Here is a 19,059-nt window from a genome sequence, read left to right as displayed (position 1 = left end):
CGGCAAATAGTATTGTGGTCACACTTAGGGCCTGTTTCCATTTGTCCCGAGTCCGAGTTTATATTTTAATCGGAAGTCGTCCACTTAGTTCACATTCATTAAAAGACGGTTACGAGAAACTGGAACGCATTTAGTGTGCGTTATAAACATCGTTAACGCTTTGTTCTTAAATAAACATTTCCGAAGAAAATAAAGAATAAGCCTATTATATGATATTTTCGTGTAAATCTGATCTTCATGATATGATTCTTCGACATCCGAGGTGAAATATTAGTACTTTAATAAATTAATTAGTCATAGAGTTTTGGGTTTCCAAAGGAAACATTTCATTTTTCTCCCTTAATAGTAGGTCAGCACAAAAGATTTGTCAAGGTCTGTCTTGCTTTCCCCCCCCTCCCCACTTCTAGCTCACAGGATGTATACAGTTTGAAAAGTTATCCGAAAAGCGATATCCGACGGATTCGATACGAAACAAGCGTAAATATGCCGTAGCAGTTATACAAATATCAAGTTCATAATATTTTAATTGCAAAGCTTTGGGAAGTTTCAATAAATTATTATTAATCCCGGCGATTTTAATGATGTAACAATAGTACGTGGACTGGGAAACCAGAGGATTATCAACATCAAATATTAAATATTTTTAGCGTACCTATACAATACTTTTTTTTTGTTCTTTCCAGAAGATATATATTAGTTATGTACATATATTTATATGTATATTAGCGTTTTTGTACAACAAAGTTAATTTTGATCGTATTATTATTGGTTATCTTATTATATTATTTTTTAATTATATTAGTAAGTCGAGATGACCCGGTGGTACGAACGCGTGAATCTTAACCGATGAACGTGGGTCCGAACCCGGGCAAGCACCTCTGAATTTTTTTGTGCTTAATTTCTGTATATAATTCATCTCGTGCTTTTCGGTGAAGGAAAACATCGTGAGGAAACCTGTATGTGTCTAATTTCATCGAAATTCTGCTACATGTGTATTCCACCAATCCGCACTGGAGCAGCGTGTTCCAATAAGCTCCAAACCTTCTCAAATAGGGAGAGGATGCCTTAGCCCAGCAGGGGGACATTTACAGGCTGTTACTTTTACTTTTACATTTTATTATATTATTTTTCATAGGAAGAGTAGGCTTCAGCCCAGTAAAATGTGGGAAATTATGTAAATTTAAAGTTTCAATAAATTTATGTTACTACCCTTCTATACGAAATAAGGAACACGATCGTCAACCAATCTGGATAACAATTGTCATATACCAAGGCGTGTATCAAATATATATTCAAAAAGTTGTCTAGCGGGTGATTATTTACAAAACGGAAAATTATTATAATTTTGTTTGGTTTAAAAAAAAACACCAAAATGTGTAGAATATACGAGTATTTAATGTGTCACGTGACCTAAGATTGACAAAAGAAAGACGCTATAAATCGCTACAAATGTAATCAATGCAAGTCTAGATAATCTAGAGTATTATTTTTTCAAAAAGACACTCATGAAAGATAACAGTTTGTAGTCTTAATTACTAATAATAATTTATACTTATACCAAAAGCAGCTTCTGTTAGAGATTTCATTAAATATATAATTTGAAATATAAAAGTAATTTTATATATTACATACACACGTCATAGTCGATCTTTTATAATATAACTTTGGTAACCCTCGGAAAAGCAAGCGTAACTAAGCTAATTTTGAGTCCATTACACTTGGCGTAGGTATACGCAGTTGGAACCAGACAGACTCGATACATATAATCTTACTAAATATCTATATTTGATTTTAGTTTTATGAATATTTATAAACAAATAAAACAGTGTCAGTTTTGAAAGTCTTTTAAATTTTTATCGTAATCTGTTTTGGAAAAACGTATATTATTTTTATTTAGATTATTATGATATTTTCATATGTAAATACTGTACGTGTACATTACTTGTGTATATTTTTCCTTGCTTAATAAGCATAAAGCACTTTAGATATAGATACATAAACAAAATGCTTTGTCTTCGTTCCATTCGCTATTTTTTCGTGCATGAGTCGAATGAAATTCTACCACATGTGTGCCATCAATCCACATTGGAGCAGAATGTTGGAATTCGTTCAAAGCCTTTCTCAAAAAAAAAAGGAGTAAAAGGAGTTTGGGACATTTTCAGGCTGACTTTACAATTTTTTATATTATACTTTATTGTACACCACAAAGAGAAAAAAAATACAAAACATGAGTACAGCTTAAATAAAAGTAGCATACAATTTTGGCAACCTTATCGCTACATAGCGATCTCTTCCAGGCTTATTTAAATTTAAAATAATATATTATGGTTGCTTATTTAGAATATTAGATATAAATAACCTAATTAAGAACTTGTTGTAACTGTGATGCTATTATAAACGTCTGTAGAGGGCCAATTTTAAGATATTCCAAATTTAAATTTTAACTTACAATACATTTATTGGATTAAAAAAATCATCTCATTAACTTGACCGAAATTATATTGAATATAAATTTATATGTGTAACCGAATTTCTTATGTAATATGAGTAAAATATATATTGTTTCCATCTATTACAGTATATAATTTATACGATACGATCAAGTAATCAAAGTGGAGTGATAGCGATTGTTTGATGATCATGATGATATTATACCTATTATGTTTTTTTTAAACGGCCACCTTTGATTCCTATAATAGGGGTTAAAGAATATTTGATCGTACTTTTAGTGTAATTTGTTTTTTTGATGTATTAGTATTACTTGAATATAATATTCGTTTGTAACGTAATTATTTCTTAGACTAAATATTTTGTAATCGGTCAGGGGAAAAGTAAGAAGCCTAAATGGTAACGTGGTTAAAAAATATGCATCCTAATCGAAGATCGCAGGTTCAAACTGTGTGAAGCACAATTTAATTTGCATGTGCTTAATTTGTATTTATGAATGAATGAAAATATCGTCAGTTTGAAATTCTGCCACATTTTAGTATTAGATTAGTATAATAAACTCTAAATCTTCTCCTAAAAAGATCGCAAAGGCCTTATATTTCATGATTTAACTGCCCCGTTGAATGTAAAGCCGACGACCTCGAGGTCCTGGGTTCAAAATGTTTTTGGCTTTTTCTGTTAAAGATTTTAAGTAGCAACCTGGAGTTTGTTACTTGGAAGTGTATACACTGTCGTGCTTAGGAAAGTACGTAAAACTGGTGTCCTGCGCCTGAACTCTTGCCTTTCGTCTCGGATTGCCGTCCCATCGGATTATGAGAGTGCCTCTGTGTTTGTACACACACAACACCGTTACAGAAATTTATTGGATACATTAGATTACAATGATGAATCGATATATATGACATTGTTTAATAGAGGAATATAATGAAAAGAACACAATCATATCAGTTAAAAAAAAAAAACAATGAGACTTTGTGTGACTTGATGTTCTAACTTTTTGTAATTACTTTTTACTAATAGAATATTATCATTTTTAGCAAAACTCTTTGAGACCGTTGATAGTTATACAAAACGGAAGTTGGAATATTTTATCAACATGTTAACAAATTACTTAGTATTAATATTTAGAAATCGTCATAGGACTCATAAGTTCATTTACACCACGACTTTTCAGTCCTATTTGGGAATAAAAGATCTTCATACACTAGTAATAAAGTTCAATTTTATATTTCTATTCATTATATTTTGAATCATGTTAAGCTGACTCGTTGGTTTAGTGGTTATCTTTTGTGATTATTAATCCCGAAGTAATGGATTCGAGTCTCGGTTTGGCGACTGAAAAGTTTCTACTCCTATGTTTCGAAAAGCACGTAACACTATTGGATCTGTGCCTGAAATCTTTCCGGTCGTATCGAATTGCCATTCCATCGGATTATGAAAGTGCACTTGTGTTTGCTCACACACTTGCGCACTGGCTAGCTTTCAATCAGAATGGTCGCCGTGGCTAAAATGAGTACGGAAGACCTCATTGTTATCATCTTTAAATTATATTTGAATAAGTTAAGTTTTTTTTTTATAAATAGAATAAATTAGACAAATGTAGACTTCTGTCTACATTTTATATTCGTAAGTTCATTTGTTTAAATTTATCAACATGTTGAATTTTTTCGAACCGTAAATAACACATTTAAGTGATAAACTTGATATTGTTCAGTAAACATATTTTGTACATTTTGTATGAATTGTTTGAATATCATATTTAATTATTATAATATGCTGACAAGTTGAATTATCGATGATTCATAATAATTGTGTCAATATTGCTTGGAGCTTATTAACTCGATGAGAACCCGTGACCTTCGATCAAAATAGTATATTTATTTTCTTTAGAATATTTTTAACAAACAGCTGTTTAAAATCCTTATAATTATTATTTTTAATATCCATGTAATTATTATAATTAAATTGTCCTTATTATTATCCTTAAGTTCAAATTATTTTTTCGTGTCAAGAATAGTGAAAATAAATTCTACCGTACTGCGATACATTTAATAATAATGTTGTATTTTTTTAGAGGTAACTATATTTTCTATGACATATTTTCTCTATTATTAATAATATAATCAAAATACTATTTACAATATATATTTAATTATTTAGTTATACCGGATTCATTATCATTATTTTTTTACTTCAACCATTGATACAATATGACAATCATTCACAGAAACTTTTTATTAGAATATAGTAAACACACAATAAAATATCACTTATATAATCTGCTACGTACATATCAATTATTTCTGATAAAATTTTCCTGTGTAACTAATTTGTAATTGATTATATCGAGCTTTTCTAAAAATTTAATCTCTCTTGCCGGTTCATTAAAAATACTTTGAAATTAATCACAATCCACGTACACAGTATTTGACAGATAAATAAAACTTGAATAAAGTCTGATCTTCGCTATAATATTGTATTCGTTGAATCAAGATAGATTTTTATATATTTTTTCATATATCTTATGATTACTTATTGCGTATACTAATATCAATCAAATTAATAAATTTACTTAATTTTTTTACGTATCCTGAATTTGTACGTTTGATAATTTTTATGCAAATACTTCTCAAATGACTAAAGAATATATTATATCACTTATGAAAATTTTTAAGACAGTTGGACTCAAATATTAGCGTAGCAGCACTCTCAATTGTTATATAAATGATTGTGATTCAAAACATAAGCGTAACTAATTAACATTAACTTTAAAAAGATCAATCTTTTTATAAACTAAGTAAAGTAACGTCTCTCATCTCCATTTTCTCTCTCACTAATTTCTGACTTATTGGAAAAGTGTTAAATCGCGTTTGGATTTGGCTGAGGTTATCCTATCGTTCACTAATTGAGAAAACAATTAGAGGCACGCCTTTATTAAAGTAGGTATTAATGAACACAATCCGCTCTACCCTTTGCTTGTAAGGTTAAGAAAAATAATCTGCTATTATGACCTTTAAGTATAAATTTATAAGACTTAAAGTAGCATGAATTGCCGTTAGAGTCACGTTTGTAAGCAGAAAAACGGTGCATGTTTTAATTTTGTCGATTTGACCCGTAGTTTTATGTTAATAAAATCCATGGCCATCTATGTGTTAAATAATATTAAAAAAAAATAACTAAAAAACTAAATATAGAGTAAAATATATTTTTCTTATTTTTCTAATAATATACAGTAACGAAGTGCATATTATACGCGTCATGCAAACACAAACGATTAGAAAGTTGGGGCGGAGAGGGCACGGTGATATAAGAGTGTCATACCGTTTGCCGTTACGGCATACGAGTCGGTCTCACCAGCCCCAACGCACGTCAAAATCAAAATTGGGAACACGAATAAAATATTATGAAATAATTTCCTTGTTTCGCTCGTTGAAATAAAAGCTCCAATAAATAAACATTGAAATATATAATACTCAGTAATTATATTAAGAGCATGATTTTCAGTTACGAGTATGTCCGCATCTGATTTTCTGTCGTATATTCTATGAAACGAAAACAGCTTTATTGTAATTCAATTATTTTCAGGAATATTGACGAGTTCACAATTTTTATATCACCATTTTACCTTTTGTATTTTCCTCGAAGCTTTTGGACTTGATTAAATGCATAATATTGTGAATATTTATTTAACAATGTATTGTATAATTATTAAAAATGCTACGTCCGAATATAAATTAATACCATTTATATTATTATTTAATGTGAGTATGTGTAAATTATATTGTATCTTATTCTAATATTGAATTATATATATAATGATATCTAAGAAATGTCACTGTAATTGGCAAAAAATATTAAATATCTTCGTTTAGAGTTTATTATGTAATAAATGAGATAACTCGATAATTAACTCAGTTCGAAATATATCGATCGCACGGTGAAAATAGTTAAAAGTAAAGTTGAAAAATAGAGAATCATATTTACAACAACTTAAATCTTTATCATTTTTATTGATATTTTGAAAATAGCCGAGATTTTGAACATAAATAGTTCCCCCGAAAATTTAAAGTGGTTTACGCAACGGCGGAATCTGATCGCCATTTTAAGTTTTACCAGTGACTTCTTTTAAAGGTTAGAATTATAAAAAAAACTTACGGGAGTTTTAAGTAGACTAGACTAATATAATCGAAATAACTGACTGACTAACGAAAGACTTGACCAAAAGTTTTAATGACTCTCTTACAGTTATTTTAAGTTTTACTTGCCCTAGTTTGAACCCAGTAACAAAGGCTCTGCTCCCTTATAGATAGCCACTAATAACGAGACAGTTTTATAAAAAACACACAACATAAACATTACCACCAGTCTATGTTTATTAGCTATCTATAATATGAATCAGAGTTTCATGCCACTCGAAACTATAGTTTGGATTTGGAAAAACCGAAATAAATCAAAGCTTAAACCAATTATATTTGATCACAGTCAATGTATAATTTAAAAAAAAATTATCGGGCGATTGTATTTTCATGTAAAAAGTCCCTGTAATTTTTACTCTTTTTATGTATCGTTAGATTCATGAAAATTTTTTTGTGTCAAGGTATTTTTTGTTTATCGAGCTAAACGTTTACATGTTTCCTAACTGTTTTAGTACCGAGCATTTGTACCTTCGGGTTGAGAAGATCTCGACATGCGTTTTATTTTTAAATCTATCTTATTATATTAAATGAGTAATTCTTCTCTCGGATACTGCTTTGACGATTTGGTTAAACTTATGCATGGACAAGCTTTTTAAGTTTGGGTGCTTTTTCTGAAAAACGCAATTATTACATACAAAAAATATATTAGAGCCGAATGAAGTTCGGTCACTCGATCCCGCTCCGAGCGGATTCCAGCTTTCGAACCGTTCGGACGTGTATTGTGGTATCAATTTTTCTTGGATGTTTTTTACGGTCATCCTCGCTTTGTTTATTGGTTTTTGTGCTTCTGTCACGACATATTTGTATTTGGCTTTGTATATGGATTTAGTTTATCATTGACGGTAGGTATTGTTGTTTGGCAATAGGTCTTTTATATACCTAGTTTTCTGTTGTTGTTGTTTATTGTAGTTATTTGTTCTTTTTATTTGTCGTTTCGCTGTCAGCGATGGACGTAGATACTGAGTTATCGTTGGATGCCTAGATTGGCCTTATAGTGGTCTCGCAATTTTTGGAGGCTACGGGAACTGTTTGTGTCTAAAGTGTTGTGTAATAGTAGACACTATTCCAGCCGCTACCCGCCGCGGGACGGGATAGCGAGGCGAAGGTATCACCCTCCTGCCACGAGTGTATTGCATCATTGGTCACGGCGTATACCCTGTCTGAGTGCGCTGCGTGGTTGCATTCCTTGGAGACAGAGAAAGAGAGAGAGACAGTAAGCGGAGATCTCTCGGTTTCGAGCGTGATCAACACCACACTCAGCAGCGAGAGCATGAGGAAAGTGCTTCCGCTGATCCGATCCACCGAAGAGGACCGGGAAGGGGGCATCCCCCTCTTCATGTGGGGTAAACGCGTAAATGGGTATTTTCAGCGAAATAAAAAAAAATCTCGTTCGCTCAGGTTCTTATTATATAATTGTATTTATTTATACACTGCCTAACTGTGACATCACCGTTGAGCACAAAGAAATTTTGCAACTCCTTTCTTTGTCGCACTTCTAAAAAATTGAATTCTTTATCAGCTCACGTGTTCCTCTCCTCTTACAATCCGGGTTCCTTCAAACGAGGCATGAAGAGGTATCTTGCGGGCCGGCAAGGTGGCCGGGCCGCTAGTGCAGAACATTCTTCCCGACTGTACTGACCGTCGTCGCGTTTGGACTCTACTACCATTTACCATAAAGTGGAGTAGAGCCATTAGTCTTCCCGGCAAATATTAAAAAAAAACTTGAAATGAAACTTAAAAAATAAATAGATATATAATATTAGATAATATTTGTGATATTCTATTTATTCTATAACGTTTGAAAATTTCAAAACTTTTCTATCTTTATTATATTGTATGTTTATTAATCAGATGAATTATATATATTTAACTATAGTGTACCGTTATTTATTAAATGTTTCGTAGGTTTAAATCTAATCTATTCATAACATTTTAAAATAAACCATTCACATTAAAAAACTAGATAAATTCTTAAAGATCACCGAATTTTGTAGTTGATCGAAGTAATTTAAAGTTTTTAAATTGAGAACATATTCTATGTCCATGTGCTATATTATTCTGAGATTGTTTTCGAAGTGGGTTTCCTTCCAACCCTTTTTTCTTTGTGCCACTTCCAGATGGATTAAGATAAATGTCGAGGCACGCTCTTTTATTTTTCTAATGAAACCGGAACGCTTTCATTTTCTTTTCATTTAACTATATTTTTAACAACAAATTATAAAATTATATTATTCATTAATTACTCTAATGATTATATGATATTTAGAATTTACAAAAATTTGGGACAATACTTTAAATAAAAGGTATCTAATCGAAATATATTATTAAGAATTTCTTAAATTAATATTTATTTGATGTAATTTTGCTTTATCCACATCGGAAATAATGTGCCAAAAATTAATATTACATCCATTAAAATGTAATCAGCGTGATTCTACTTTAGTCACGTGGTCATTCATAGGTGAATTCCATGGCGCCACCAGTTGGATGGCTAAAATACTACGAATACTTTAACTTTTCAAAGGTTACCGAGGTTTTCATAATCATTTTTTTAACGACTTGCGAACGCATATCTTAAGCGTTTCCACATTGTTTTTGAGACAAAAACGTTGTGTAACAGAAACCAGAGTTAGTGTTAACACTGTTAGTGTTGTTTTTGGGAGATACTTTGGTCACTATCTCTTGTCCCAATAACACCCGCGAATTAAACTTTTTGTGTGCAATTTATAACCAATGTTTATGTTTTGAATGTTATTTTAGAATAATATTTGGAGATTTGTCACGTTGATACGAAAAATACGGAACGTATCCAAAATAGCTGATGAGTTTCTTCTGAGTGTTTTCGGTCACGGTAGTCAATTCCAACGAAGTCTAACCAGTTCAAGCAGCTTTACATACTTTACAAAGCACGGGAGCGTAAACACTGCCAAATATGAAACTTCGAGATGCTTTTTTTGACAGAAAAAAAACGTTCTCTTTATTGTCTCGACACGGTTTTAGGCTAAGACCTCAGGGTCGAATTTTAAAGTTAGTCACTGACAAATTTGCTCAGCAGTCAGCTATTAATTAAAAACTTGCGCCATTTGGATTTTAAATTGATTGCTTTTATAAAGTGCTCAACGTACAAGTATCACTTTACATTGATACATACACGTGTAACCGAAGGGTATGATTCAATAAACAAATATTAAAAGCAAAACCACAGATTCCGCAGATCGATGACGGTCAAACTGTAACTATGTAGCCAGTCATCGTTCATTGTCATGTTTTTAGCGGTAAAAATATGAAATTATGGTCTGGTACAGTAACATCATGACTAATTTTATAAATGCGAATATTAGTTTGTTTGTTACGTCTAAACTAATTGAAACAGTGGTCATGGTTTTTATAATTAAGATGTGAAAGCGTAACAAGCACAGTATTGTACGATTAATATAGTCTCGTTTAAAAAGTTAAAAGGACTTGTTTTTTACTGAAAACTTGAAGGACTTGAAAAATAACATATTAATTTAGTCTCTGGACTGTAAAAAGTAACCTACACTTTTGACTAAAGTTTTTAATTTAAGTTTGTATTTTAATTTAATTTAATAGATTTCTATAGATATTTTACTATATTTTCATGACTACATGACTATTATTAAAGTTTCCCGTAAACAACACCGCCGTTGCCAATATATTTGTTACAACATGTGTGGTACATGCTTTATTTTAATTATATTAGTGTCCTTGGCCTTATTTTCGGATGTATACTATTTAAGACTCAACGTAATTATTTCCATACGAAACTGCTAGTATAAACAATAGTGCTATTATAAACATCTCAAAAAAGTACGGAATGCGTTTTAATGTTGTAAACATTGACTAGCTGTCAGTCCCGGTTTCGTCCGGGTGAAATAAGAAATTTACAAATGTTTTTTTAACATCTTAGTTCCCAAGATTGGTGGCGCATTGGTGATGTAAGCGATGGTTAACATTTCTTACAATGTCAATGTCTATGGGCGTTGGTGACCATTGTCACATCAGGGGACCCATATGCATAGGCTCGTCCGCCTTCCTATTCTATATAAAAAAAATGTTTTAAGGGTTTCTTTATTTCATCATAACGTTTCGATGCCTGAATTGATTTGGATGTACGGCGTACAAGCATCCCTAGTACATTGGCCTATAACTTTTTATATCAATATGACTGCGGTTTGGAAATCGTGTTTCTTGCGGTTTGGAAGATAGATGACTCAAAATTGCAATAAAAGTCAACATAAATTTTGTGGCATTTCATCACTACGTATATATATATATAATTTTGAGTCATCTATAAAATTAAATGTACTTATATAAATTGAAATGAGACAAAGTGTACTTGACCGCATTTTGTAATCAATGTGACCAATTTTAGTTGTTACTCGTTCATCTTTATATTTGTTTAATGGCATTACCAATTCAAAAGATTGGCTTAATAAGTGAGACGAGAAACGTTAAGATTTAGTAGGTTTACGATCACTCGGTTGTTAATAAACAAGTCCCCCTTCAACTACCAACAAAGCGAAGTTATTGCTTACATGAATTTAATCTTTATTTTGATACGATGTTTTAAATTAAGTCCAAAGACACGACACTGATCTCGATCTTCAGCTCTCAATTTCCATCCACAGTCAGCCATTTTACGAAATAATAAATGATTTTATTTATAAAAAATATCAGGATGAGAGAAACTATGCAACACGAATAACTTTTACACAAGAAATACGTAGTTCGCTTATGACAAACTGACTTCAAACTTTGGCTCTCGTAGCTGTCATAAATCGAGCTATTGAGAGAAGCCGTTGAGAACATTCTTAGCTTCAACGTTCGACATACTTAGCTCGAGTTTTTCAAGTACATTTCATTTTCGTTAAATAGTTTCTTGTTTCGTCAAATACTTTTAATGTATATTAAATTAAACTCTTATCATTACAAGTCGGTCAAATATTATTTAATAGTTTTACCGTATATATTTGTTTCATTATTGCTAGTAATATTATTTATAGCTATTACAATTTTACTTACGTCATTTGTGGGAATTGCTAACATGTCGGAATGGAGTTCATGTTTCCGATCATGCAGCGGATAAATATAATAATAATATTAAACATTGAATCTGTAGCCTATTTTTTTACTTGGAGGTAGGACTTTGTACAAGTCTGGGTATACCCATTCATTACCTATTTTACCTCCAAATAAGAATACTTAGTATTTTTGTGTTCAATAAGAAAGTGTAAAAAAACATTACTTAGGATAAAATGTTTATCTTGTAGTTTTAAGTGATGTAATCTGTGATAATAATAAATCAAAGATCATATCATAGTGTTCAATAAAAGACAATAATATGACCACAGCATTTCATTATATTAGTTACAAACTTGCAGAGTAAGTAGGAGTTATAATACTAGTAAATTGAAGGTAGTCGAGTCACGCAATGTATATAATATCTGCTTTATTTTATTTTGTACTAATGTGTAAGTGTGCCGCAGATAGACCTGCGTTTAGTGTTAAACATGCAATAAATGACAGTAACGAAAGCAAAAGGACGTTTCTTATCCTCCCCCAGAGGGAATCTCCCAGGAATCCTAAAATAGTTAACAGTGATTATAACTAATTACCTCTCTATTTGTGTATCTAAAATACCAGTTAACAAATACGAACTTAAACTTTAAGCTGTTATAACTACAACTAACACAATTACAACTAGACACAGCCGATTTTAATGAAATAATGAGTAAACGATATCCTAGAATATTCCTTACAATTATTATTTACGTATGTATTTTTTGAAGATTTTCCCCGACAAAAACACAGACAAATAATTGTATTAATTATAAAAAGGCGGTAATTTTCAAATCACAGACACAAATTATTTGTTTGTATCAGATCGATAAACAATCTTAGTTTATCTAGCGTAACAGCTGCCAGAAGAAAGCACCACGCGAATGAAATGCCGTAAAAACATCCCGTCGCCACTCAGCACTGTCGCCTATTATCTTGCTTGTCGCGTCTCTCACACCCGTTTGCGGATCATGTTGGACTAAGTAAAATTGCAAAGAAATCCCTCGTCGTGGCCTCCCCTCTCTAATTGCGGCTTGAGGGTCGATTTATTTGCGAATCGCACGCTGTTGTGTACGGCTAATGAGGGCTTTTATTTGCTCTCGCTCTTTGAGCTTTGTTATATAATACTATCCATGTCTATGAAAGGATTGATGATTGCGACTACTTTTGATTCTGAGGCTTTGATGTGTGTGTGTATATACTTTATTACGTCTTAGCATGTCAATAATAATCATTTACTAATCATAAGACAAGTGATGAATGATGTATAGACACGGTTATAGACGTTTAATAAATTGAATCAAAACGAATAAAAATAGCCGGTCGGGCTATGCTGTAAAAGTAAACACGAAGCTCACCGCAGCAATCGGTTATGAAATGTCAGAAAGTGATATGCGACATTCACCATAATATAAATTATAATATTTCAAGAATGCACGCATCAAAATAGTATCACCATACGTCGGTTGTCAACATTTTACGAATGCAGAATGAAGTGAGTTCTTACAGAATAGCACTGTGCTGTTTTGTAAATACTCATTTAATGTTCTAATAAAAAATAAAAACTAAAAAATAAAAATCAAAAATAGTTGAATGTGTAATAACCTCGTGTAACGTCAAAAATAGACAATAAATTATATTTTTACTTCATACACAAACTGGATAATCGTTTTCTTCACGAGCAAGAACAAGATGGACTGGTTATTATCGATTATTGCAAATGGCAATCGCAATATCATCAGTTTATTGATCTGTTACAATGACACGACTGCGTATGTAAAGACAGTTTTTGTATTTAAAGTAGTCATAGTATAACCAAATGTCCATTTAAAGTCTGTGGTAACTTTATAAAAATAAAAATGTATTTTCATAAAAAATTAAACGGAAAATATACTTTATTCAAGTACGCTTTTATCAATAGTTTTGAATTAGTTTTAAGTCATGATGCACGATTACACGTGTATCGGTTCGGAATATAAGATATTACCGGTAAGAATCGGAAAGAAACTCACTAGTACTTTTTCTCAAGTGAAATAACCAAGTCAAATTAAAATTATATTACATAACGAATACTAGTCTACTAATACTAACTCCATGCTTTTCTGTCATACTTGTAATTGTAAACAAATAAAAATTAGACTGTAAAGTATTTGCTACCAGCGTGTCCTTCGTTATTTTGGTCATATAGCGCGAAGGCAGTCTAGACAAGCTGATGGTGCTTGGCAAAGTAAAGGGGAAACGACCAAGTGGCCGCTGCCCCACACGGTGGTCGGACGAAGTTACCAACCTCACTGGTCTTCAAGTGACCACAGCCCTGAGGAAAGCTGAGCACAGAAAGGACTAGAGAAAATTCACAGAGATCGTGACTCAGACCCTAGATCAGAGTGGACACGACCTTCAGCAATGAAGCAAACGGCCGAGAAGAAGAAGCATATATATTTCAACATAAGATTTTAATGTATTAACTGACAAAGTTATAAGTATATAAAAAATACCTAACCGCAGAAAGATCGTATTGATCGGAGTCAGTAACGGGATGATATTTTTTATATTTTTTGCTTCGATGGAAATCGCAACTTACGTGCCCACGTGAGGCTTAGAATGGCATGCGGGCAAGCCGCAATGGCCACTGATTTAATCATAATTATCCATATTATTTTCAATATTCCAAATTGTTGTAGGGGTGGTGTATTGCAGCTGTTTTCACACACATTTTTATTTTGTTAAAAGTATTCAGAAGCACCAAGATTATAAATAGAGAGGACAGCTCTTTTTAAACACCTAAAATAACAAATAGTTCTTAATATTACATATTATCGTTTAAAAATATTATGATAAATTCAACTACCAAGGACCAGTATTTTATTTATAAAAAACCGTACAATCCTTGAACCAGGAGAATGTTATATCCTTAATTTTTTTTTCTGTTAAATAATTTTGTAGCTAAGTCTCGTGAGCGACATACTAATGCAGTCGAATTCTTATTTCATTGGACATAAGTTTTTTTTTATTACAAGATTGACGATTTCCTCTGTTAAACATAAAGTTTTCTGGTTATAAATTCTGTAGCTGTAAAACAAATATTTGCGTAAAACGAATAACGTGGGTTGCATCGATGTATCGTTAACACTGTGATTGCTTTACCTAATTATATAATGCAGACGAATTCAAACTCACCTACATTTTATTTTTGGCATCTATTTAAGAATGTTTGTTTATAATATATATAAATCTTCTGCGGCCTTGACTTTCTGGGCTAATCGTGAATAACTGAAAGGTATGTAGGCAAATGCACGCGGTTTCTCAGGAAGTTGGCCATTCAGCTTCCTATGATTAGCAGTAAGGTTGGTAATTTAGAGTCGAATAGTAGATTCGGATCGGATAAGAAGGTCAAAATGGTTTGTTCAGAGCGAAGGGGCCGTCAAATCGAAATCGTTACTTGGGCGGGGCGGTACGTGCGCAGACCAATCCCGAACACCAATAAGTACCTACCTATTCTTGGAGACATCCCAAAACGACCTCCTAATTGTACATACTTAGTACATTATATAGTATAAGTTGGGCACTTGTTACATATTTAAAGATATGAGTCTAGAACATTCAGGTCTTTTTAATGATACTCTCGATACAAATGTCGTATAGTTTTCATAAATATTATGATTATTTAATAAAACTGTTTTGTTATAGGTATCACCTGCAGAGGATATCTATTGGGAAGGCGACGATGATTTAATGAATGAGTTCCTAGAGGTGGATACCGCTGACGCTGGTATCGGTCATCACTTGAAGCGACTAAAACGAGCGTTTGGTATGCATTTTTTTCTTATTTTAAGCATGTAACTGGATAAAAAAAGTTTAATTTATAATACTTAATAAGGTAAAGAAATATAAATGTATAAGTTAGTCGTATTCATTATGAGCGAAAAAACACAACCAAGACAAAGAAAATAAACGCGGCGGACACTAAACTGCCGAGACAATTTAAATCATTTATGTACATAATTGTTCCGTATGTGTTTGTCACTGAACTCCTCATCGGCTGGAAAGATTTTGATGACTTTTTTTGTGTTTATGAGTGACATCCTCAATGATTTAGAAGTGTCGCTGCGATTGAGTTCCAGAATTATTTTTTTCAAAAAGCAATATTAATAAAATTCTTATTACACTAAAAAACTACAACAACAGCAAAAAAAAATGTTGAACGACAATAATTTTTTGACATTATTTGTGGGGGAAATTAAATTTATATTCAATTTTATCATATGACCTCCTCAAATTTACCAAAAACTTAGAATTTTAATTATGTAAGCAAATTTAAAAATGAAGGATATATAATGTTTGTTACTTATTTCTACTTTTTTTAATTACTATCGTCTGTATATAATACAATAGAACAAAACACTAATCAAACGAATACATATTATTTCAGATTTCTTCTCATTTTTTCCGACAACGACACCACCGCCGGAAGAAAATTACACAGAAGATGACACGGATAAATTGTAAGTTATTGCGCTGTTTAATAGACATTATACATATATTCTATTGCATACATATTGTGTTTAAGAAAATATTATTCAATATAAATTTAATCAATTTATTATTTTGTATCAATTTCCACGAAACAAAAAATACGTTATTTGAAAACATAATTTATTGTTTTTACCAAAAAAAGAAAATACAAAAGCATTATTTATTGATTATTAAAAATCTACCACCGGTTCGGGAAACACTTCATATCTGAGAAGAACCCTCAAAAGAATCTCAGCGGGATTTTTCTTTTTTAACCATTCAAAATATTATATGCAGTAAAATATGTCATCGTTAACTTCAAATTGAATATATGGTCTAATTACTGTTACAGAAACGAAGACAATGACATCGAACCGGATGGATCGGGTCAACCTGACAGGATGGAACCTGAGTTCAAAGAAAGTAAGTATAAATTATATATGTACATGTTCTAATGAACACCTTACTGGCTGGTAATATCAGCCAGTAAATATTTTACTGAAGGTAAACCTGGCCTGTTAACGAGAAGAAATTGGGCATCATTGTACAATAACAACCTGTGAATGTCCAACTGCTGGGCTAAGGCCTCCTCTCCCTTTTTGAGGAGTAGATTTGGAGCTTATTCCGCCACTCGGCTCTACTGCGAGTTTTTGGAATACACATGTGGTTCTTCGTTTGGTTTTTTTTCATCGCCAAGAATGTAATGATGATTGAATGAAAACAAAATTTGTAAATTAAGGGTTCAGTCATTGTTTCCCTGGATTGGAATCCTCTTTCCAATCAACGTGTTTATCAGCTAACCCTGCAACTCTTAAAATTAAACATCATGTACATCAATATATTTTTGGTTTATAATAATTTGAAAAAGTATCGTTTTGTGATAATTTTTGATGCTTCAAATTAATATTTTTTTTCGCTCCATGTAATAAAAGGGATTAAGGCAAGATAATATCGACGATAGTTATTATCGACGTTCATCCGATCGCAGTCTATTAAATAAAAAAAAATCTTTTCAAATGATTAAGCAGTTTAATAATAATCATATGAAAAATGATTGAGTCGAAAACTACGAAGAAACTAAAAAGAACGAATTCTAACTAGATTTTTTTCTAACAATTTCAGAAACACTTCGAGTGACTTTCGTAGTGATGGAGCCTTACCAGCCTAAATATTCCAACAGAGACTCGACGGAGTTTCAGAACTTCTCCAAATCTCTAGCTGAGGCCGTGAACATGGTTTTCAGGGATCTACCGGGTACCCACAGAGCTAGTCTCGTGCGAATACAGTGAGTACATATAACCTTTATAAAATAAAATGCAAATAAAGTGTAACGTAAAATGAAATAATAGAAAAAGTACACAAACGTCTGTGAAGATATGACTATTCAGAAAATAACGATATAATAATTATTGATTTCATATTTAATACAATAGAATTCGTTATATTTTTAAATCTATATATAATTCCTAAAAATATATAGCTTCGAAAAATTATTAGAATTCCTTTTTGTCTGACGTTTCGCTTACGATATTATGTGTTATGATATATTCTTTTAAAACCAATATTTTTACTCAATAAGGAACATTTTATGAATATTTTCAACTATAAATGTAATCTATGTTCGTTTAGTATTCTAACAAAAATACATTCCATAATTCAAATAAAAAGAACATTATTTTTAGACAATTTGAAAATTAATATTTTGATTAAGTTTTTAAGTTTTCTATAGAAAAACCCCAATAACATTTTACTGGCCCGACCTGGAATTTGAATCCAAGGCCTTGGGGTCTGCGGCCTTTTATCTACTAACCCCGAGGCAGGAAAGTAATGATAAAAAATAACCATTCAAATTATTACTAAACTCATAATCATCATATACGGCCTCAGTTTCAGATAATTTTGATGAAATTGTAATTTTCTTTTCAGATCTCGTCCCACTGACGAATTTACTTGCAAGGTCACCCTCGACATAGTTACAACGGGAAACGAAGATACCGACAGGATTTCTCAAATTCTTCGAGACTACATCAGAAACAAGAGGACGCTGGGAAATGCGACTGTCAGTGACGTTGATTTCAGCTCTACCGTCATCGATCCAGGTTAGCCGACCAAATTGAAAAAAAAATACATTATAAAAATATAATTATACTTATTCCTAAACCAACTGAAATCATTATACTAGACTTACTCATATTAAAGATTCTAAACACTAAAAATAATAATGTCATTACGTTTAAAAATAAATTACAATATATCTACTTAAAAAAATAGGAAATGTCAACCTTGAATTTTAGTGATAAATCTTTTATTAAGTTTAGAAATAAATCAAAACTTATGCGTTACATTGCGTTATGTTACGACTTACATGATTGGTGGCACATTGTGGCAAAAAATTCTTGTATCGGTCTTGGTCAACGTATATGGAGGGGAATGGCAGCTCTCTTTACAAATACTTTAAAAATAAAACTAATATACTATGTATCTTACATACTAAATAAGTCAAAAAAAGTCGAGATGGCCCAGTGGTAAGAACGCGTGAATCTTAACCGATGAACGTGGGTTCAAACCCGGGCAAGCACCTCTGAATTTTCATGTGCTTAATTTCTGTTTATAATTCATCTCGTGCTTTTCGGTGAAGGAAAACATCGTGAGGAAACCTGCATGTGTCTAATTTCATCGAAATTCTGCCACATGTGTATTCCACCAACCCGCATTGGAGCAGCGTGGTGGAATAAGCTCCAAACCTTCTCCCCAAAAAGGGAGAGGAGGCCTTAGCCCAGCCGTGGGACATTAACAGGCTGTTAGTGGTTACTGGTTACTTACA

At 32.0% G+C, this 19,059-nt stretch overlaps 1 protein-coding gene across 14 annotated transcripts in view; it reads left to right on the top strand.

Annotated features, from left to right (window-relative positions):
* LOC126780312 (basement membrane-specific heparan sulfate proteoglycan core protein) overlaps positions 1-19,059 on the top strand; it is a 148,292-nt gene that overhangs the window by 31,408 nt on the left and 97,825 nt on the right. For all 14 annotated transcript variants that reach the window (XM_050504673.1, XM_050504672.1, XM_050504663.1 and 11 more), the window contains exons 2-6: positions 15,411-15,531; positions 16,153-16,225; positions 16,588-16,658; positions 17,358-17,520; positions 18,162-18,334. In XM_050504673.1, the coding sequence (XP_050360630.1) occupies positions 15,411-15,531; positions 16,153-16,225; positions 16,588-16,658; positions 17,358-17,520; positions 18,162-18,334 (601 nt within the window). The remainder of the gene's footprint in view (positions 1-15,410; positions 15,532-16,152; positions 16,226-16,587; positions 16,659-17,357; positions 17,521-18,161; positions 18,335-19,059) is intronic.

Source organism: Nymphalis io, chromosome Z (assembly GCF_905147045.1).
Source record: "Nymphalis io chromosome Z, ilAglIoxx1.1, whole genome shotgun sequence".
Taxonomy (NCBI): Eukaryota; Metazoa; Arthropoda; class Insecta; order Lepidoptera; family Nymphalidae; genus Nymphalis; species Nymphalis io.
Note: the sequence above shows the minus strand (reverse complement) of the source record. Positions and strands in the feature narration are given on the sequence as shown.